The 20,978-nt window shown below is 42.2% G+C and overlaps 1 protein-coding gene across 1 annotated transcript; it reads left to right on the plus strand.

The window, feature by feature from the left end:
* The first annotated feature begins 1,320 nt into the window (after positions 1-1,320).
* Positions 1,321-3,647, plus strand: foxg1a (forkhead box G1a). The gene has a single exon (XM_042071512.1). It carries the CDS (start codon positions 1,519-1,521, stop codon positions 2,737-2,739), a length of 1,221 nt encoding a protein of 406 aa, XP_041927446.1. The 5' UTR covers positions 1,321-1,518; the 3' UTR covers positions 2,740-3,647.
* Positions 3,648-20,978: the final 17,331 nt, after the last annotated feature.

Consider the following 20,978-nt stretch of genomic DNA (forward strand, 5'->3'; position numbering starts at 1 on the left):
ATGCTGTTACTGCCGGCAAACATCCACCTCTCGCGCCATCGCTCTCTATCATAAGACATCAAACAAACACGGCGGTTCAATTGTAAGACCGTTCACCCTTCTCCATGTCATGTGTCAGGTGCTTGACATGAATACTACATGTCACCTACTATTAAAAAAATATTGGACTTCAGTTTGGTTATGTGCTCTCAGTCAATAACTTGAGGTTTAATAAAGTCCAAATAGGCCCGATGCCTGAATGAAGTCTACATGCTGAGGTTAAATCAGCAGGTAGGCCTGCATGTTAGGGCAAACAGCACCAATAAAGTAGGCCTAATATTATAATTTACTGTCAGCGTACCTGGTGCTGTATGGAGTTTAGATGGGGTGCATCTTATGTTTATTAAATAGGCACAATTTGATCGCACCTGGCCATACCTCGCTTTGCATTACGCTAGAAGAATGTAGGCTATCCCATTTTTCCCATCCCATAAAAACAATTCTGGATTGTTATTTTCAAAATCTGAAGACCCTACAGCCCTTTGTACACTATGATTAATTATTAATGTCTGACTCGCAAAATCTATCCATATAATTCATGGGGAGGGGGGAAAACCTTATTCGTAACAAAATGTCACTATTGCTAAAACTACTACTACAACTACTACTAATACCACCGCTACTACTACAAGTGATAATAATAATAATAATAATAATAATAATAATAATGTGATAAATATAGATAGATAGATAGATAGATAGATAGATAGATCAGGATGCAGTCAGATCCATTAATCAGTGTACTAGAAACTTTCAGAAGGTTCCAATTAGTTATTAAATAAAATGCTGTAAAGGGCAAATGCTTTTGTTACTTTAAATATATTGTATAGATATGGATTGTTTTAGTTTATTGAAGAGGTACTAGAAACATATCCAGATCTTTCTTTCCATGTCCAATTTCAAATATTTGCAAAATATCTTACACTTAAAAGTAATGACTGTTTCAGACAGAAAATAGTACCTGTCTTCAGCAGCTACATATCTGTTTCCCTCTTGTTTTTCCCCCGCGGTTTGTAAACAAGCGTTTAAGCAGTAAGCCTGTGTTGCATCAGCAGTCTAAAACGATCAAAAGCAGTGAAATAGACTGAGGTGATGTGATCTATTTTCTTGGTTGGGATTTTTGCTCCCGAAAATGAAAACCTTTGTTGACTGGATGAGCGCATTCTGCATTGCATTGGTGGACCTTGTGTATCCTTACGCACTTGAACAACCGCTAAGAACTGCGCAATGATTGGCTGCTACGAGGGAGGACGCGTTAATACTTATGGTGCCGTGGTTGGCTGGAGTCTGAAAAAGGTTCAACCAATTTTTTCTACAGCTTAGTGTCTGTGGCTCCCGTAATTAATTGTAGCTTGCTCTTATCGATGTGTTTTTGAAGAACATGAAATAGTTATTTTTTATTATCGTTTGAGGACTCGCCAGCCTAAGACACTGAGATCCGACTGTGCCGCTGGTTGTTGCCATTTTACCTTGCGTGTGATGTTGGACATGGGAGAACGGAAAGAAGTGAAAATGATTCCTAAATCGTCGTTCAGTATAAACAGCCTGGTTCCTGAGGCTGTCCTGAGTGACAACCAGCACAGGTCAGTCCCCGAAGAAGAGGAGAAGATTCCTTCTGTGGTTCAGGAAACTAAGTCGGAGAACGTGTGCAATAAAAGTGACAATGCTCCGCACGAGTCGACTTGCACTGATGAGAAAGAAAAACAGGAAGAGAAAAAGGATAGCAAAGACGGCGAAGGAGGGAAAGACGGGGAAAAGAAAAATGGCAAGTATGAGAAACCCCCTTTTAGTTATAATGCGCTTATCATGATGGCAATCCGGCAGAGTCCGGAAAAACGCCTCACACTGAACGGTATTTACGAGTTCATCATGAAAAATTTCCCCTATTATCGGGAGAACAAGCAGGGTTGGCAGAATTCCATTAGGCACAACCTCAGTCTTAACAAATGTTTTGTGAAAGTCCCCCGGCATTATGATGACCCCGGGAAGGGAAACTACTGGATGCTTGACCCCTCGAGTGACGATGTGTTCATCGGCGGGACAACCGGCAAACTTCGTAGGAGGTCAACAACCTCCAGGGCTAAGCTAGCGTTCAAACGCGGTGCTCGCTTCACTTCCACCGGACTCACATTCATGGATAGAGCCGGGTCCTTATACTGGCCAATGTCTCCATTCCTTTCCCTTCATCATCCGAGGGCAAACAGCGCTTTGAGCTACAACGGGACGTCGTCGACTTACCCTAGTCATCCAATGTCTTACAGCACAATGTTGACTCAAAACAGTTTGGGAAACAACCACTCTTTTCCTGCCTCCAATGGCCTAAGTGTTGACAGACTTGTGAATGGGGAGATTCCGTACGCCACTCACCACCTCACCGCGGCCGCGCTAGCCGCGTCTGTGCCATGCGGCCTCTCCGTTCCATGCTCTGGGACATACTCTTTAAACCCCTGTTCCGTTAACCTGCTCGCAGGGCAAACCAGCTATTTTTTCCCCCACGTCCCCCATCCCTCCATGACCTCCCAAAGCAGCACTTCAATGACGGCCCGGACTGTGTCCTCGTCCCCTCAGACGCCCTCCTCCATCCCCTGTGAATCTTTAAGGCCTTCTCTACCCAGTTTCTCTTCAGGACTTTCCAGCGGACTTTCTGATTACTTCACGCATCAAAATCAAGGGTCAACCTCAAACCCACTTATACACTAACTAATCCTGCACAGGAGCAGACTGTAAGTGAACATTTTACACCATTTACATTGTAATATAAAATAACGAAGAAATTAAGCAAAGAGAAAGAACAAAATGCAAGCAGTCGAATTCCAGGTATTTTTTATGAATATTCTGCATTTATTTCTGTATACAAACGTCATATACATACGTCAAATGTTGGGAAGTTGTTTTATTCCTCTGTCAGCAACGTGCAATGTGACAAGAAAAAAGACGAAGATAAAATGTAGGCTTTTTTTAAAGGCAGTATAATTACATTAGAATGTGTATTGAAATAGTGACTGCAGATTTGCCTAATTTTAATATAACAAAATATCTAATATCATCACGTCACCCACCAGTCCCATGTTTGCAGTATTATCACCTACCGTGAGTGCGCTGGTGGAATATGATTTTGAAAAAAAAAAATTACACACTAATTTTTATTTTGAAAATTTCAAATAAATATGTGTTCTTAAAGTGCAGATTACCCGTGCGATTCCATGGCTCTTTGTTATTTTTGTCCTTTTTATTACAGATAGGTAAATGCACTTACAATGCTTTCGTTCTTCTCAAAATACTGTTACTTTGTAGACCAAAGACTGGGTATAGAAAAAAAGAGAATTTCAGTATTCACCACACCTGACTGACCGTTTGAGAAGGGGACAAAAGGAATGAATGCCTTTAGCTTGTGTTGTGCATATTTTACTGTAGGCCTATGTGGTCACCACCAGGTCACTTTTTTTGTAATTAGTAAATTGTCAATACCTATTTGTAATTATAGGTTAACTTTGCGAACGTGTAACCCGTGTTGAGTAAATGCCTCATAAAAAATGGAGTGATTGTTGATGTCGTCTTTAAATTTCATGGTTGTGATATTGTGGTCTTATGCCCGTGTTTGTCGCTTAAACTGTTAACCGAACAAAAATAAAAGAAATAGGTCAAGTCCAGTAATCATGAATAGTTTGTCTTTCTTGTCCATTCAGAATTGCAAATGGGTAATGTGGACTCTACTGAAATACCATGTAAATTAAGATGATATAAGTTTAAATTTAAGCGACAGTTTGCGGGTAGGACCTTTAGGCCTTAGCGTTTGGCGGCATTAGATTTTCTCGTGTTTACAACTGGTCTCGTTGACCTCGGAAGCCTCCAATCTCCGATCTGCACGCTATCTTATGGTCTACATTAAGCCAATTACATCTTATCACAACTAACCAAAATACAGCAATAGATAAAATCAGACCAAGCCTTTGTAAGGCAATTATGCTTGTGTGTAGCATATTATTTTATGCTTGCTATGAAGCATGTACATTATGAGGTTTGAGCCTTTTTGAGAAATCAAAGCTCATATGTAAACAGCATATGAAACATACTTATTTTGTTGACAATTATAAAGCTATAGCCTGAAATGAGAAAGAAGGCCAAAAGCAAAACCTTTTGCAGCTTACTACACGTTGCATTTGAAGAAGCTTGACCTATGATGGCCAACATTAAAAATATAGGGCAACCGTCATGTCCTCGGCTGACCAGCAAAAATGTGTCACCATCTCACACAGGCCTGTAATATCCCTACAGCATATTATCAGGAATGAAATAGTGAGAGGACCCAACTTTCAGCATTATACATCCAGCAATTTGTTCATTTCGAAAAGAGGCATCGTGTTGAATGTGTACGACTGTAATCCAATAACCTCGTTGCTTTTCACAATAGCCTGGTGACACTCTATATCTCCCCTGTAAGATGTTATCGTTCAGATGTTAAACGGGGTGACCACTCAGAAGACAAAGGCTGAAAGAGCCAGGGTTAAAATTTAAATGTAGAATATAGCCTACGTGTATTATCGTCCTTTCTGTACACATGTGTATCTCTTCCATTATAAAATGACAGTAGGCTACATATAGCTTCCACATATAGGCCTATATAAAAGACTGTATATTTAATTGGACTTATTTTGACGTATTTCTCCAGTTTGGCTTATGTAAAGAAGTGAATGCAAAAAGGTGTTTTCCTATTACTATTCCACGGGTGGCAATGAGCTACCATTAAACAAAATAGGATATTTTTTTAAAATGAAGTGCCGCCTGTTATTTGTGTGTGGAAGCCTTGCTTTTGTCCTTGACATTAATGTTGAATTTGCATGTTTTGTTTCTGAAATGCAGCTTTAAAAAAATCAAACACATGCCAAAGATATGAACTCAGCTATAAGCCTGTACTGAACTGGGATGTTAGGCTAACCCTTGGTACTTGGTTGGGGTTTAGGAGGTGTGATTTCCCTATGCATATGGAATGTAATTGCTTTGTATCTGCAAATAATTTGTGGTGGCGTCCAGCCCACAAACGTTAACAAATAGCCTACTTGAACCGCAACTAAGCAAATGCACCACCTACTGTAACAAAGGATCAATTTGAAAAAAAGAGACAGTCAGTAGGTGTGTAAACCAATTTTATTTGTCCCTGATAAAAACTATATATCTAGCTTAGCTGGTCGCTCGTTGGTATGTTAGATCGTTTCAGAACAGTAAATATAGAGCTATTTTTGCACCTCTTGTCTGAGAGCGTCGGATGGGTCTCGGGTTCATCCTACTAGTGTCTTGTAAGGCGTGGTTGGGGCGCATAGCGCAGGACAGAGATTACGATAGGATTTATGAACTAGGCCTACTTGTCCCCAAAGGTTATAGACTATCCATTCTGTTATATAGGCTATGGTCTATACCTGTGAAAGACTATCTAAATAAATAGACGAATAACGGAGAGGATCAAGGCAGCCAATGGCACGGGCGAAAAGGCCATAAACCATTTGTCAAAATGGCCTCAGACGAGTCACGGCATTTTTCAATCACGTGATCGCAAATGAATACCGTGGAATTGCACCTATATGAATAAAATACATAGCCTGCACGTAGCAATTTACTGAACCTGCTAGACTGGCATAATGCTTGCTGTTCAGAGGTATGGCCTATCTACTTAATCAACTGCTCTAGGACGTGGTACAACTCTGCTGTGTAGCGCCAGGAACCGTGAATGCAAAGATGTCCGGTCAATCAGTGTCCTACATGTACCATGCAGGCGGTGTGTGCTTCAGGCACATTTTTGAGACAGACAAAACAGGTAGACCGACAGACGTAAAATAAATAAATAGATTGATATAGATATAGACATAAATATAGTTATATAGCCTATATTGACATATCTATATCCTAGATATCATATCACATAGTCTATTATTGCCCATATATGCCTAGATAGATAGATAGATAGATAGATAGATAGATACCAGTCCTTTGAGACGACTGACAGCGGTAGGCCTAAGCTGGTGCAGGGCATCATTCTTACCGGCTTAACGGGGCTTTATCCACCAGCTCCACGAGTTGGCAATACATTAGCTTTGCAAACCTCTATTTATGCGTAAATATTGAAAGGGCGACCTTGAATACAGACTGCTACTACAACGATGTTTCAAGCTCTTTTCTCGCTAAGCCAAGTCAGTTTGCAGAAGAGTTATCACATTTTATATCTAGTCTCGAGGCCTACTATCTTGTTTCGTGCCGTATGTAGTATTGTAGGAAATTAATGTCATACAGTTTTCTGTTTTGTTGAGTGTGGGTTTGCAGAATGTAGGTATGATCCTAGGCTCTCAATAAAATCTGCGCATCGACCAAAGGCGTTATGATATAGACTACCCCCCCCTCGCGCCCTCAGTCTGCAACTCTCCCGCCCCCCTCTCTCCCTCCCTCTCTCTCCGATGCAATCTGAGAGTTGCAGACTGAGGGCGCTAGCATTTCGCAGAATGCTGGGCCAACAGTAATCGCATACACCTCATACACATACCAACCTCTCTATCAACTTGCTTGAGCCGAACATCTAAAAAGCGAGTAACATGTACAAGCTGTGAAACAACAAACAACAACAATGACTTCAATGATCTCGTTCCAAACCACAACTCAATAAAACCCTCTTATTAAGGCCCTGGCAAACGCAGTCGTACAACAATAGGCTATTAGGGTTTTTGCAACACTAAATTAACCTGAAAATGCTGCTTTAGCAACCACATTCTACGAAATTCACAACGACGAAATATAATAGGACTAATAAAAACAATAATGAATGACACATTTTAGTAGCCTAATAATACTACTACTACTAATAATAATGCAATAATTATGCTATAACATTATTATTATTATTATTATTATTATTATTATTATTATTAGCCTAGTATTTGTTTTTGTTGTTTTAGGCTTGTGGAAGTAGGGTTTACCCAAGTTGTTATTTTTATGAGATGTAATTGTTACGGATAAAATGTCCAATAGGTTGGGGGTATAACAGCCGACCAACTATTTTAACCGGTTATGATGTTCTCATATCAAGAGGTTAAATGCTGAAATATTTTTGAAGATTAACACCTAAACTAGCCCTCTCGGACCTCTCTTCTCTCCATTTTGTGCAGAGCAACAGGCTGTTTTAAAACGGTCATATAAAACAGAGCGCTTGTTTCCCTTAACTGTATTGTAGAAAATTAGTTTCTTGTGAGAGAATTAGAAAACATTCGACAGATCGTGAATAATCGTTTTAATGAGTGTGTAAAGCGCGCGACTTGGTGCACCGAGCTGTCGGGTTACACAAACAACTTGTACTGTGACGGAACTGGATTGTTGAAGTGCAAAGTGGTGTCATTCCAATTTACCCCGCCCTCAGTAAAACCACAGATCCTACACACGGACTGCAATTGTTCCAATTACATAAGGTAACAATATTGTCTTAAACTGAGAGTGATCTCTGCGTTTCTTTTCGACTGTACGATGCACACAGGCAAATAGACAATAGCATAAGAGTAAAAACGTTTCTTTCTCTAGACCAAAAATATAAACTTACTAATCCATCTACTGTCGTGGTAAAGGTTGCTTAAAATTATATAGTCTATGATGTTGCTTTTTGTGCGCGCGCGCGCGCGCGTGTGTGTGTGTGTGTGTGCGCGCGCGCGTGTGTGCGTGTGTGTGTGTGCGTTCTTGTGCGTATTTTAAAGCAAAGGTGGCAGATTTGGATGTTGTATCGTGCAGCTGGCTGCAGATTGTTTGGTCAGTATCCCGTGAGCAACTCATTTATAGGAGACGACCCCCTGGATGACCAGGGATGAGTGTAGAGGAGGCTAGTGCAGACCGAAAAGGGCCAAAATGATAACTCCTCTCACGTTTCCACATCCGTACCGCTTAGTATTCAGTCATTGTATGTCCACTATCAGTTTGCCCCATTGACCGCTCCATTGTTTAGTGCCGGTGACAGTGTTGTGCCAAAGTAAATGGATTTCAATGAAAAGTTTCACCAGATAAATAGAAATCGCATCCCATATTTGTAGCATTGTGTTGGTTTTGTGTTCTATTTTGTTAAGTACCCCTGTGTGTTATTACATTGTATATATGTATGGCTGCAGTCAATGTCATCCTATTTTCTGTTGTCATGATAGCCTATATTCTATTTACATCCGCATAGCGTCGAATCTTCTAATTTTATGAATGGCATTATTTTCTTTTTTACGCCACTGGGTGTCTTGCTGTAGCTACATACATTGACCCCCGTCCTTCCATGCGGCATATCTTTTAGGCTACATACACACCTCTGCTACTTATACCGTCTGTTGATCATGACTTCTGACTAATAGATGGCATGGAAATAAGCGTCATATATGTGATTGTAATAACAAAATGTGATTGCAGCTCAAGTTTGCGCTTTCTAACAATTGAACAATTCAATGCCACCAAGCCCTGCTTCTTGATTTTTTCCAGTCCATGACACCACAGCTGAATTCTTGAAGGATTTCTCTGATTGCGCTATAGAACCGGAGTCTTTGAGAGGTAGGCCTATAGACCTAATTTTCGTGGAAGCCTGGGCTGGGTGGTAGCTTTAACTTCCCACCGGGCTATGAAGGAAAGCATCTCAAAGGTTATGTGGATTTTTTTTTTTTTTCATGAGGGCTTATTAAAAGAGGGTAAGCGTTAATGATGGCCATTGCCAGAGCTCTTCACACTCATTCAGGAGAGGCCGTGTGTATGGCTTTGCAGTATACACACAGACACCACGCATTGGCCCAATATGTTTGTCTGGTGAATGCAGTCGCCAGAAGCACACGCCACCTGCAAAGCGCCATCTGATTCACTTTGCACAGGCCTGCTGAAATCACTCCCATAGTAGGCCTGTCCACAAATAATACAAAAGACTGGCATATTATTATTATTATTATTATTATTATTATTATTATTTGTAGCAAATATATTTATTGCTGATGATTATGAAGAGGAAGGAGAAAGTATACTGTTGTCTTTGTCTTTGTTTCTGTGTTAGAATGTTGTAGAATTTATTCTCCATCATTCAGTCAATTCTGAGTAAAGATATCTCAAAAGTGGACTAGTCAGTGCTCAGAATCACAACTCTTATGGTTTCGGATTGCAACCCTTTATTGAGGTAGGATGTCAGCAGTGTAGGTACCACTCACATAGGCTGATGGTGAATGTATTTTGGGTGAAAAACAAACCAGTAGTCATTTCAGCTCATTAGCTACTCAAATTGGCGTTGTGTGCTGGGATGATTTGAAAACTTGAGGGTTTTGTTACCAGAACTCTAAGAAGTGCAAATAGGTAACACTTGTTTAAAGGCATATCTTGTGTACAATAAAACATTGCATGTGCGGAATTGGTAAGATAAGCCTGTAAATGAACGTTTGTTTAATAGCTAGCACTGATTAAGGGTTAGGCTGTGCCCCCTTTATTTTCAAAACCTGGCATGGAGGAATGCTTGGCTTGACGCATGCGTCTAAAACTTAATATGTGTTTACCAATATGTTGCAGTGTTATCAAAATACCTAGGGCAACAACATTTTATTATTATTATTATTATTATTATTATTATTTATTATAATTATATCGTAATGTCACTGTAACAAATGCGTAATAGGCATTATGTAGTATAATAATGAAATCATAAATAAGCGAATCAGTTGTGTTATGTTGTCACTGCAGATTGCGGTGCAGATGTTACTGAGCATGTTAGTCAAATAGACTCCTAGGCTACTGCAAAACTGACCCCATTGGGCATCCGCAAAACTAACACGAGCTTGTTAACTATGCATACACCATGCATGTCATTACCCTAGTGTATGATAGCCCAGATAAACTATTTGATCATTAACCTTATGTAGAGGACTGACTTTTAAACATATCTTATTAGGCCTTATAGGACTGACTGTTGATCAGAAGGTAACGACTCACGCGTAAAATAGCCCTTAGCCTATTTTTTCCCCACACCGTGACATGATCTGCTGGTTTTGTTGTCGCATTGGCTCGCTGGGTAATCTAGCGAGGAGAATGTCACAGGAACTCTGCAGCTTTCAGGTAAACTAACGCGAGCAACCATGGTCACCGCTCTCAGAAAGAAACTTACAAGTTGTATGATTAATTCTGAATGTTTCAATTCTTTTGCGGCTTTCGATTAAATAGCCTTATATTGGTGACCATGTTTGTTTTTAATGAGTGGGCCTACAATCAATGAACACAAATGAATTACAAGGTTACATACTTTATGGTGATATGTTCAAAGTCTATATCTAATTTGTTCAGCACTTCGAATCCAGCGATTATTTGGACATTTCAGCAGCGTGTCATATGGATCTAGGAATTAAAATAATGTGTTAACACTTCTTAAAATTCAGATATCTTGTGCTAATTAGTTTGAAATGATACTGCATGCAATTATTAACGTTTTCGCCGGTCACTGTTGCATGCGCGCTCTCTCTCTCTCTCTCTCTCTCTCTCTCTCTCTCTCTCTCTCTCTCTCTCTCTCTCTTTCTCCCCGAACTATGGAATGGATATTTCCCAAATAATGGGGTGGTATAGAAATCAACGCAATGTCAGAATCCAAGAAACATACAATCTATCGCTGCTTACGTTCACTCCAAAAAATCAAAATGCAGCCACACGCTGTACTACTTTCACCTCTTCTTTGTTCGTCCAGAAAAGAATGAAGATATTTTCCCTGCTCCGTCTTTTGGGGTGAGGCAGGTTGTCTGTCAGCGAAGCGGAGGCGACAGTCTGTCTGCACGCCGTAAGCTGATCCGCAGAGTGCTGGAGGAAAACGGGCAAGATTCCTGGCTTGCAAGCCGAGATATTGATCTACCTCAACCACCTAAACAAAGCCTCACCTGTTTCCCTTGTCCATACTTTATTTTATGCAGTCTAATGCTTGTTTTGTTTGACTTTTCTTTTATTTCCACGGATCTGAGCTTTGATACACTTTTGGGAGTACATAAACACTGGGTTGTACCTGGACATCGAGATCTGCGGAGCCCCGCGGCCTGTGAGACCACCCTCTCCCACCTCGCTCGTATATCGGAAGAGAAAATTACTCTCCGTTGTCTTTACAATTAGGCCGGAAAATAAAAGTTTTCATTCAACGGCCTATAGTGTCCAATAACATCCAACGTGAGATAAAACTAATTACTCTATTATGCTCATGCAGTTAATGTTTCATAAATTGGATCCACTAAAAGCTCCTGTATTATTTATCGGCCCGGAGCTGGAGCGGCTTGTTAAACATATCAAGATTAGTTTCTCAGCTTGTATGACTGTTCGGCCTCAATGGCAGCGCGCAGATTCACCTGACTCGGTTTGCTGCGACCACCATTCACTCGCTATCGCTCGCTCATATAGCCTGTTGCCTTCCGCTATCTGACTGCATGAGGAGATGTCAGACATGGGTCTTTTGCCCCGACTGGTAATCTGGAATCCTCGCGTTAATAATGAATTACCTTCGCCGCGATATCATGTGCACCTGATGATATTGAACGGCAAAAAGAGCGCGCAGAATGCATGCGCTACAAAGCCCTACAAGCGAAAACGTCCACATACTGTAACGTTGACGTTCCTGGCGTTAGTCGATCATATATAAGCCTACATTCCTCCTGAATCCCTTTGGAGTCATCTGTAGGCCTACTTCTTAGATAATGCTACACTTTGGCATCGACTGTACTCATAGAACTAGCCGAATATGTAAACAGGAATTGGCCAATGTCTTGTCTTTCTTATATTTTATTTGGATGGTAAAGGTAGGCTATTTGAAGAACCTACACAGCCTACCCACTGTACACCCTACCCAGCACACAGTTCACAGCAGCATAAATACAGACACTTCTGACGCCTCTCCAAATGCACACCCCTGAGTTGAACACGTCACTAGCTGACACACACACACACACACACACACACACACACACACACACACACACACACACACACACACACACACACTTGAAGTAAATGACTAAGTAAATAAATAGTATTGAAATGACCTCACTTCTTTCAGTTGAACATGGACTTGGCACCCCCAATCTGCAACTTGGCTGTACTTAAACCTCAGCTTTGTTCTTGTCCACCTGCAGGTCATGGGACTTAACCTATGTTAGGCTGTATTTCTTTAAAAAAATCTAAAATGCCGTTGTACACCCGATCTCATTGGGGGTGTTAGCAAACCACAACAAGGTAGAGATCACACCAACCATAATGACACTGGTGTGTGTGTGTGTGTGTGTGTGTGTGAGTGAGTGAAGAGAGGGGGAAATGGCAGAGATGCTGCAGCGGTGCTGAGCATGAACCTTGCACTCTGGTTCCCGTCTGCCCTAGTCCTACGTCCTCTGCTGCTCATGCACCTTGGAGTTTTCTCCCTCCACTCCTGTCATTTTTTTGTGCGCGTGCGTGCGTCTCTCTCTCTCTCTCTCTCTCTCTCTCTCTCTCTCTCTGTGTCTGTGGTTGTGTGTGTGTGGTGTGTGTGCGTCGTATTGTGTGTGTGTGTGTGTGTGTTATTGTGTGTGTGTGTGTGTGTGTGTGTGTGTGTGGGGGGGGGGGGGGGGTCTCTCACACAGGGGTGCATCCATCTGTATGTCAGTGTGAGCTACAATTCTGCACTCTAGTTACACAATTTCAATACCATAGTACCACACACACACACACACACACACACACACACGGCCCCATTCATCCATCGCCTAAATTCATGGAAAACCGTATTTGACCTGCCCACTGAAACGCCTCTCTTAGGCCAAAGCGAGAAAAATAGAATAATACATAGGCAAATTGCCTATCCTGCCACATCACATCTCAAAACATGCCAAAAAATCTGCCTGATTAACACGCTTAGGTTGTTGTAATTATATTCATTATTATCTTGCTTAACAGTTTTTATTTCACAATGAGCTGGTGTGGAAAACGGAGGTGGAGACGCGAACTGGAGTTTTCAAAGAACTCTGTTACTCTGAGTTTGTTATGTTCCCCAATTTGAAACGATTTCAATTCTGTGATAATCTGCATCAGCAAGGTAAACACGTAGTAAGTAATTATAACAAAAACACATAACAGATATTAGCCTTTCTGCAGAGCGCGTGTTGTTACCCATCTCGCTAACGACAGTGCGATAAGCTCCTTGTTTCAAAATCACCGTGGAAAGAATATGAATGTGGGTTAATGTGTGTGTTTTTTCATCTCTTTTCTCAATGCCATCCATTTTAAATAAAATAGCAACGAATAGGATGTTAATAATTAATGCGCTAATAATGTAAAATCAATAAACAGACTACTGAGGTAGGCTACAGAAATCTGTCAGTCAATCCTCACAGTTTAAATTTTGACCATATAGGCTATTTATTCTGTTGAGATATTTTCCAAGCACTGTGTGTCCCTGGTGGGCCTTGGGCTATTTAAAAGCCATATCACACCCTCATCTTTTATATATGAAATGCTCTCAGAAATTGATAACACACGTGACCCCTGTCTGTTTTTTTGTATGATATTGTAGGTAGAACACCATCTTAAAGGTGTTTATATTTGTGTTGATGACAGAAATGTCAGTGTTTCTCTTCTCGAGTCAATTTAATTCGACCTTGAGTGGCAGGTATAGGGGAAAAAACATGGAGAATTCATTATAGGCTATGCTGCAACAAATAGGTAAACTGACGTTGATTGTCTTTGGGTTTAATGTTCAGTTTCAGCATATGCCTAGATAAGCTATACTAGGAAGACAGGCTGATGAGCCGTATGAAATAATTCCTCACGCTTAAGAAATGAGTTGACTGTAGCGCTCAGAAGTAGGCTATGTCCCACGCACGTTTAAATGGACAAAGAAGCTGAGCCCAAGACCTCTCTAACTTTGTGCATTAATCAAATTAATTTACAACATATAATCAGGTCCCAATTATATGTAGTGTAATATATGTATCATTACGGCTATACGGCAGTAAGGCTATCAGAATCACCTTGAAGATTCACGATCACATCAAAGAGCCCACTTTGACTTTCCCACTAAAAATGTGGGGAAATGAAAATAGGGAAAATAAGGGGGAAATAAAGGATGATTCTGCCTCCAGACCGCTTGTCAATGAGATCTCACATATTGGATACCCCCAAGTAGCGGGTGCGTTAGGGCCCACACGCTTTTGACATGATAAACAATAATCTAAAAATGATAAAATCAATAACTCTTCTTTTCCAAAAGAAAAAGAAGACAGTTGAAATGCAAAAATTAATGGCTGGGGATATGGCTTTGCCCTAACATTTTACTTATAATTAAATTGACAAAATATGTATGATGACCTACAACCCACTCTCTGAAATATGTCAATCAATCCATAGACTTTACAGTTGCCACAATGAGTTTTCTCATCAAGGATGTCAAATGAAATGACCTTACATAACCACATGTATATTGTAGGCATCAACTTAATAAACATTTTTGTAAAAAATGTAATATATTTTGTCTTAGTTATTGCCTCCAGTTTTGCAATTCAGTAATGTTTTTATGTTACAGGAAAACTGCTACTTGATGTTAAGTGCATGTAGGTGTAATTGATTTTAATAAGTCGGTCTTGCCCACATTAAACATTGCTCTACTACACGAATACTGTATTTTTTATTTGATATGGTGATTTCGTGAGCATCTAATAAAAACAGAATCTCCTTGTCCAAACTGTCACACATATACACCAACAATGAATTGAGTGAGAAAAAAAAAAGATATTTAAAATTTCATCCCTTTGAAATCTCCATGAAAGGGGAACGAGCCTTAAATATGCCTTTGTCTTGTGTGTGTATGTCTGGCAGCGCAAGTGTAAGTCGACTGGATCCACCCCTTCGCGTGTTAGCCACCCATGCTGGGAATGTTTGCGCTTGTAATCAAGGTCCATGGAACTTGTTTGTAAAATGTTTTGCCTTTATGTTTTAGAGGTGCTATACAATTTGCAAATAGTGGGGCATGGAAGTCACAGTTTGATTAAATTGCTTGTCGAGGAAGGGGGAGAAGAAACGAAAACAGAGGTAGTGCGCCGCACAAAAACAGAGATTGCATTTCTGGTGGGCTCCGGTGGCAGGCAGGCAGGCAGGCAGGCAGACTGCCTCTCGTCTGTGGCAAAGAAACCCCCACCCCGACACACACACTCACACACCCATACACACATCACAGAGGCAAACAAGGGAGTGTCCATGTTTATCTCCACATGCTTAGTGGACGGCGTGGACAGTCCCTGAGGTACCAGCCTTGCTTCTCTTTATTATGCTTGTGAAGCATGAGGTGGCAAGTGAAGCCTCTTTTTTTAGGAAAATGGTGGTCTGTGAGGCATGGGCAGAGAGTATATGAGTGTATGTGAGTGCATATGTGTGTGTGTGTGTATGTGTGTGAGAGAGAGAGAGAGATAAGAGAGAGAGAGAGTGCCACACATGATATCCTGAGGAAAGCGTCTCATGGACATTCAGCTCCTGTGCTTCTCTTCTGTTGCCCAACACAGAGCAGAGTTTGCTGACAGGAGCCAGACGCAGGCTTCCTCCTACTCCTCTGAGCACTGTACACTCCTGCCCTGGGGAGCCCTGTACTCATCACACACACACACACATACACACACACACACACACACACACACACACACACACACCGTCACACATGTAGATACACACACACACGCACACTTATACACACACACATACACACTCATGTATACACACAGACATGTACACACATGCACAAATGCACAGACATCACGGAAGACTGATTTAACCTGGATGTACACTTTGCAATACATTGACAATCTATATTTTAGTATGTGATGGAAAAAAATCAAACCTGATGATTACATTTGAAGGATGTCTGGGATCAACTTGATGCTGAGGCAAGAAAGCCCAAAGGAGAGGGGGGAGTATTGGAGTAGGACCCCTATGGAGACCCCCCCCCCCCCCCCCCAGCCCCTTCTCTCTCCTGGGCCTAGGCGCCCCTGACTGTGAGCTTCTATTGTCTCCCCACAGAGACCCTCACGTCACCACACAACCATGCAATTCCCCATTCACATCAGGTGGAGATGCACAAAGTCAAATTAGAGCCAAAGGGTTAAATGGGTCACATTGTCAAGTAACAAGCGTAGAAAGTGCATGTTAAAGTCTACAAATAGGATGATGAAGATACAGCTTTCAGGGAGGATGTTTAGTGACAAGTAGGCATAAGGCAAGAGTGAATGAGCCTAATGGGTTTTGCAAGGGGATATTTGAAGAAAAAGCCAGACAATGCATATCACATTAAATAGTTAATTGCATTATTGATAAAAACACTGAATATGCTGTAGGAAATGCCGGAGAACAAAACTCTGTGACTACACTTTGTTCTTATAATTTCAAATAAACTGTGATGAACAACATGAAATGAAATGCATTGGATTGTTCAAATAAAATATGGTGATAAATAAAATGTTTTTGTTTGTTTTTGTTTAACAACATCAAATGATTGTAAATACATATGCTAGTAAATATATTTATAAAAACAAAAAAATTAAACAAAAACAAAAAAAGTTAAAAAAATATCCGGAAAGATGAAGATATCTGTCTTTGAAAATAAGTCACACATGAAAAGGATACATGAGGAAACGCTGGTAATTGCTGCGTTGAGTTGTGTGGCGGCTCCTGACAGCACCTGGGGGAAATGTCTGCTGTTTGTCCCAATACCCAGAGCTACATATTAAATCTTGTCACAGTTGTCACCCACATCTGCCAGCCTGCTAACAGACCTGCGCCGCTCCCACACTCTCCACAAAAGACCTTCATTTAGGCGCTCCTTCTTAAAGTCCCCCCTTGTGCCAGCATCCAAAGAGGGCAGCAACACACACACACACACACACACACACACACACACACACACACACACACACACACACACACACACACACACACACGTACACTCAGATGCTGAAATGCACACACACACTAGCACACACACACCTTTCATTTAGTGCTTTGCTTTTTTGGTATGTGTGTGTGTGTGTGTGTGTTTGTGAGAAGAAAAGGATGCAGACACTCTCTCCCCCCACCAGCTGGGTCCAGTGTAGAGCCTGGGTTGCCCCTGCCACCAATTTCACAGACCAATTATCTACTTGGAATCATGGGAGTTGAACAAACAAACCGCAGCCCTGCTGAGACACTGAGGCCCCCCCCCCACCCCCACCCCACCATTGCCACCTCCACCTCCACCTCCCACCACCTCCTCTCACCGCCTGCCAAAGATCAATCCTCCATCACAAAGCGCCATCGATGAGCTTGCCTTCCCAGAGTCCTGTTAGCACCTATCACTCCTGTGCCTTGAAACAAATCTATTGCATATAAATACATTTCTCTCCCACCCACCCCCTGTTTATTGTAAGGGTCTGTCTATACAGCAGCCCAATGCCTGCTTCCCACCAGCCAGTAGTGTGTATGTGTATTTGGATGTGTGTGTGTGTGTGTGTGTGTATGTGTGTGTGTGTGTGTCTGTGTGTGTGTGTGTGTCTGTGTGTGTGTGGGTGTGTGTGTGTGAGTGTATATGTTTTCATTGACTCGTCCGGGGAGTGTGTATTATGGCAGGCCCAGTTAATTCATATTTATTGCCTTTTACTTTCCCTCTCCTACCCTCTCAACTTCACCTACAGATCCCCTTCCCTCCCCACACACACACACACACACACGTACACGCACACACACATACACCCTCACCCTCCTCTACCCACACCGTGGCAAGTGCACACCATCAGCCCAGCGCTGCGGAGCTGACCACACAGTCGATGGCACCCGAGCAGTGGCTCGGCAGCGGCGGCTATTAGGGGCATCTTGGGCTCAGCCGCGGCAGGCCGATCGATGACGCTCTGATTTGACTGATGACAGCAAATTCACAGTTTGGAGCCGAAAGTGGCCAGACTAAGGCGAGGTGTACGACAAATAAGTCGCACTTGTCTGCACACAAAGAAAAAAGCCTCCCGTCTTTGTTTACGAGGTGTAAAGATCCCCCGATTGATTGCAGGGGGAGGGGGGTACGGAAAGCAAAACTCAGGGGCTGCTTTTCCCCACTCTCCGTTGTTTCTTCAGAGTGGCTCTTTTCTTCTGTATAACAATGACTGTCCAACTTAGCTTTTTTCACTCTCTTACTGCCCTTTTTTATTCACTTCAAATCCATTAAAGCCTTTACTCTAACTGTCTAATTGGGTTTGGTTCTGCCTTATTTAGTCATTCACTGGGGATTTACCCCATGAGAAATACCTCAGCGTTCTGCATTCAACAACAACACAACACAACAGTGCAGAGCTGAGCATCTTGTGATAATCACCTAACACCAATGCAACAGTCAGATCAGTCCAACTTGTGATAATCACCGAACACCAGTGCACCTGTCAGATCATCTTGTGATAATCACACTTTCTCTCCAACCCGCACCTCTCCAATCCCTCCCAGTGTATCTCTCTCTCTCTCTCTCTCTCTCTCTCCTCTGTGCATTCCCCCTGTTTACCCCCAGACCTGCTCTGTGTTTCCAAACTTCACACCAGCTGCACCTTCAGCAAGGAACCAGCCCCACGTTCATCCAGCTAACCCCCCCACACACACACATACACACACCCCAACCCCCACTTCCCCAACAACCCACCCATTTTCTACCTGTCAGCCAGGCAGGTAGGTAGGCAGACAGGCAGGCAAGCAGTCAAGCAGGCAGGCGAAGGGGCGCTTTGTGCATTAATTGCCGCAGTTACGTTTGTTTTGAGCGCTCGCCCCGAGCCAGGAGAGCAAGAGGAAGCGTCTCCGAACACTGTTTTTTTTTTCCAGGCCGCAGCCACCAGATCAATCGCCAGCAGTAAGTGGATATTATTAAACAGCATGGGGCAGAGCCCTGAGCGCCAGAGAGGGCCTTGAGGGAGGGGGGAGAAGGAAGAGGAGAAGAGAAAAAGAAAAAAAAGAGAAAGAGGGAGAAAAATCCAAGGCGGTGTGGCGGCTGCTCTCTCCCTCTCCCTTGCCGCGGCAACAGGGCGATTGTTGACACGCTTTTTCCTGCCAATCTACAGCTCTCCTCTGAGCGTGGCTGCCATGACAACCTGCTCTTACCCGTCCTGGCAGCTGCCAGCCCCTCACTTACAGCGTGGCAGTGGCTGGCGTGATTGGCGACTCATAAAATGGGGGGAAAACGCTCTGTGTGTGTATGTGTGTGTGTGTGTTTGTGTTGTTTGTGTGTGTTTGTATGTGTGTGTGTATGTGTGCATGTCTGTATCTCTGTGTGTGTTCATAGGCGTGTGTGTGTGTGTGTGTGTGTGTGTGTGGATGTGTGTGGATGTCTGTACCTCAGTGTGGGCGTGTGTGTGTGTGTGTGTGTGTGTGTGTGTGTGTGTGTGTGTAGCTCTCTGCTTCATGCTGCTTAGACCTTGTGGTTAGCTGTGGTGAAAATAGCGTGACAAACAGCAGAGTGATTTCATTTTCAGAGAGAGTGCAGGACCACAGAGAGAAGAGTGAGATGGCATTGCCTCCGCACATCATAAGGTGGAGTGTGTGTGTGTGTGTGTGTCTGTGTGTGTGTTTGTGCGTGTGTATATATGTGTGCATGTGTCTGTTTTGTACAGGTGCATTTTTTTTTCAAGAGGTGTTCACGTGATGCCATTAAGAATACACTTTTCCCTCCAGAGTCTGCTGTGGCCTATGAATGTGAGTTCATTTGTACTGCACATAACTGCACATAACTATGTTTTGCTGGTTTCCCTGCATCTCTCTTTCCTTCTGCGTCGGTTCTTGCTGTTTGATTCGATTATATTTGTATCATTGAGTTCTGCTTGTCAACCGCACCAGTTTTGCATTCTCTTCTTCTGAGGCATGGGACAAATTCCTTAAACAGATAAATCATCATCTAATGTAAGATAAGCCGAGACAGAAAAACAAATCACGGTCTCCACCAAACAATCACAATGTATTAATTTCAACACCACACATGCCTATGAAAGTGAGTCAACAAGGTGTTTTCTGATGAAAAGCAAACTATCAAAGCCAAGTTTCACTTTCTTACTCCATCGTGTTCTTTGTACAAAACTCAAACACATTACAGACAACATACAATCACCTTGTTAAGGTCCTAGTCTGTCCCCCTGTAGTGAACTCAAGTAAGCCTTCATTAAAAAAAAAAAAAAAAATCTTATTTTTTTACTCTAATTCCAAACAAATAAATACACATAAAACCAGCACACATGGGAGGGGGGTCAATGTACATTAGTACAGCACCCAACATCTCTTTGAATATCACCCATGTGGAGGTCTATATATATATATATATATATATGTATGAAATGTGAAATAAAGTAAACAAAGACTGCAATTTGACACAGCACATGAATGTTTGAGTTGTTTGTGCCTCAAGATCAAAGGGGGACAACCATAAACACCAGCACAATGTCAGCGGGCCATCAAGCTAATGAAAGGTTCTAAAGACCCACGGCTCAAGAAGTCGCAAAGGTTCTGGAAGGTGTCCCTCGAATAATGGGTCGACCTGACCTTGGCCAGAGGTCAGTGTTGTCACAGAAATTGCTGGCTATTTGCTAAAGTTGGGGGGGGGGGGCTATTCAGGATGACATGCCGCTGGCAGTAAATTTTGGTGACACAAGGCTCTTTGTTGCTCAATTGTAACTGTAAGATTTGAAGTGGCGACGGGAGCTTGACAGGTCCCAACTCTGTGCCGATCCAGCCCTGGTCTGGAGCCTCACTCCAGAGCACACCGTGTAGTGGGGACCTGATGAAGCAGCGCTGTATCCTGGGAGCACCATAACATGAACACAGAGAGTGAGAGTCAGAAAAAAATACAGATATTAACATACATAATTGAAATATCAAATCTGCTGTCATATTGTCAATTTTCATGCAGGCATGACAATAAAGTATATTCTATTCTATTCTAT

Source organism: Alosa sapidissima, chromosome 19 (assembly GCF_018492685.1).
Source record: "Alosa sapidissima isolate fAloSap1 chromosome 19, fAloSap1.pri, whole genome shotgun sequence".
Classification (NCBI taxonomy): Eukaryota; Metazoa; Chordata; class Actinopteri; order Clupeiformes; family Clupeidae; genus Alosa; species Alosa sapidissima.

What these genes read in the sequence shown, in the direction of transcription:
- foxg1a (XM_042071512.1), top strand. Translation starts at nt 1,519, where the DNA reads ATGTTGGACATGGGAGAACGGAAAGAAGTGAAAATGATTCCTAAATCG.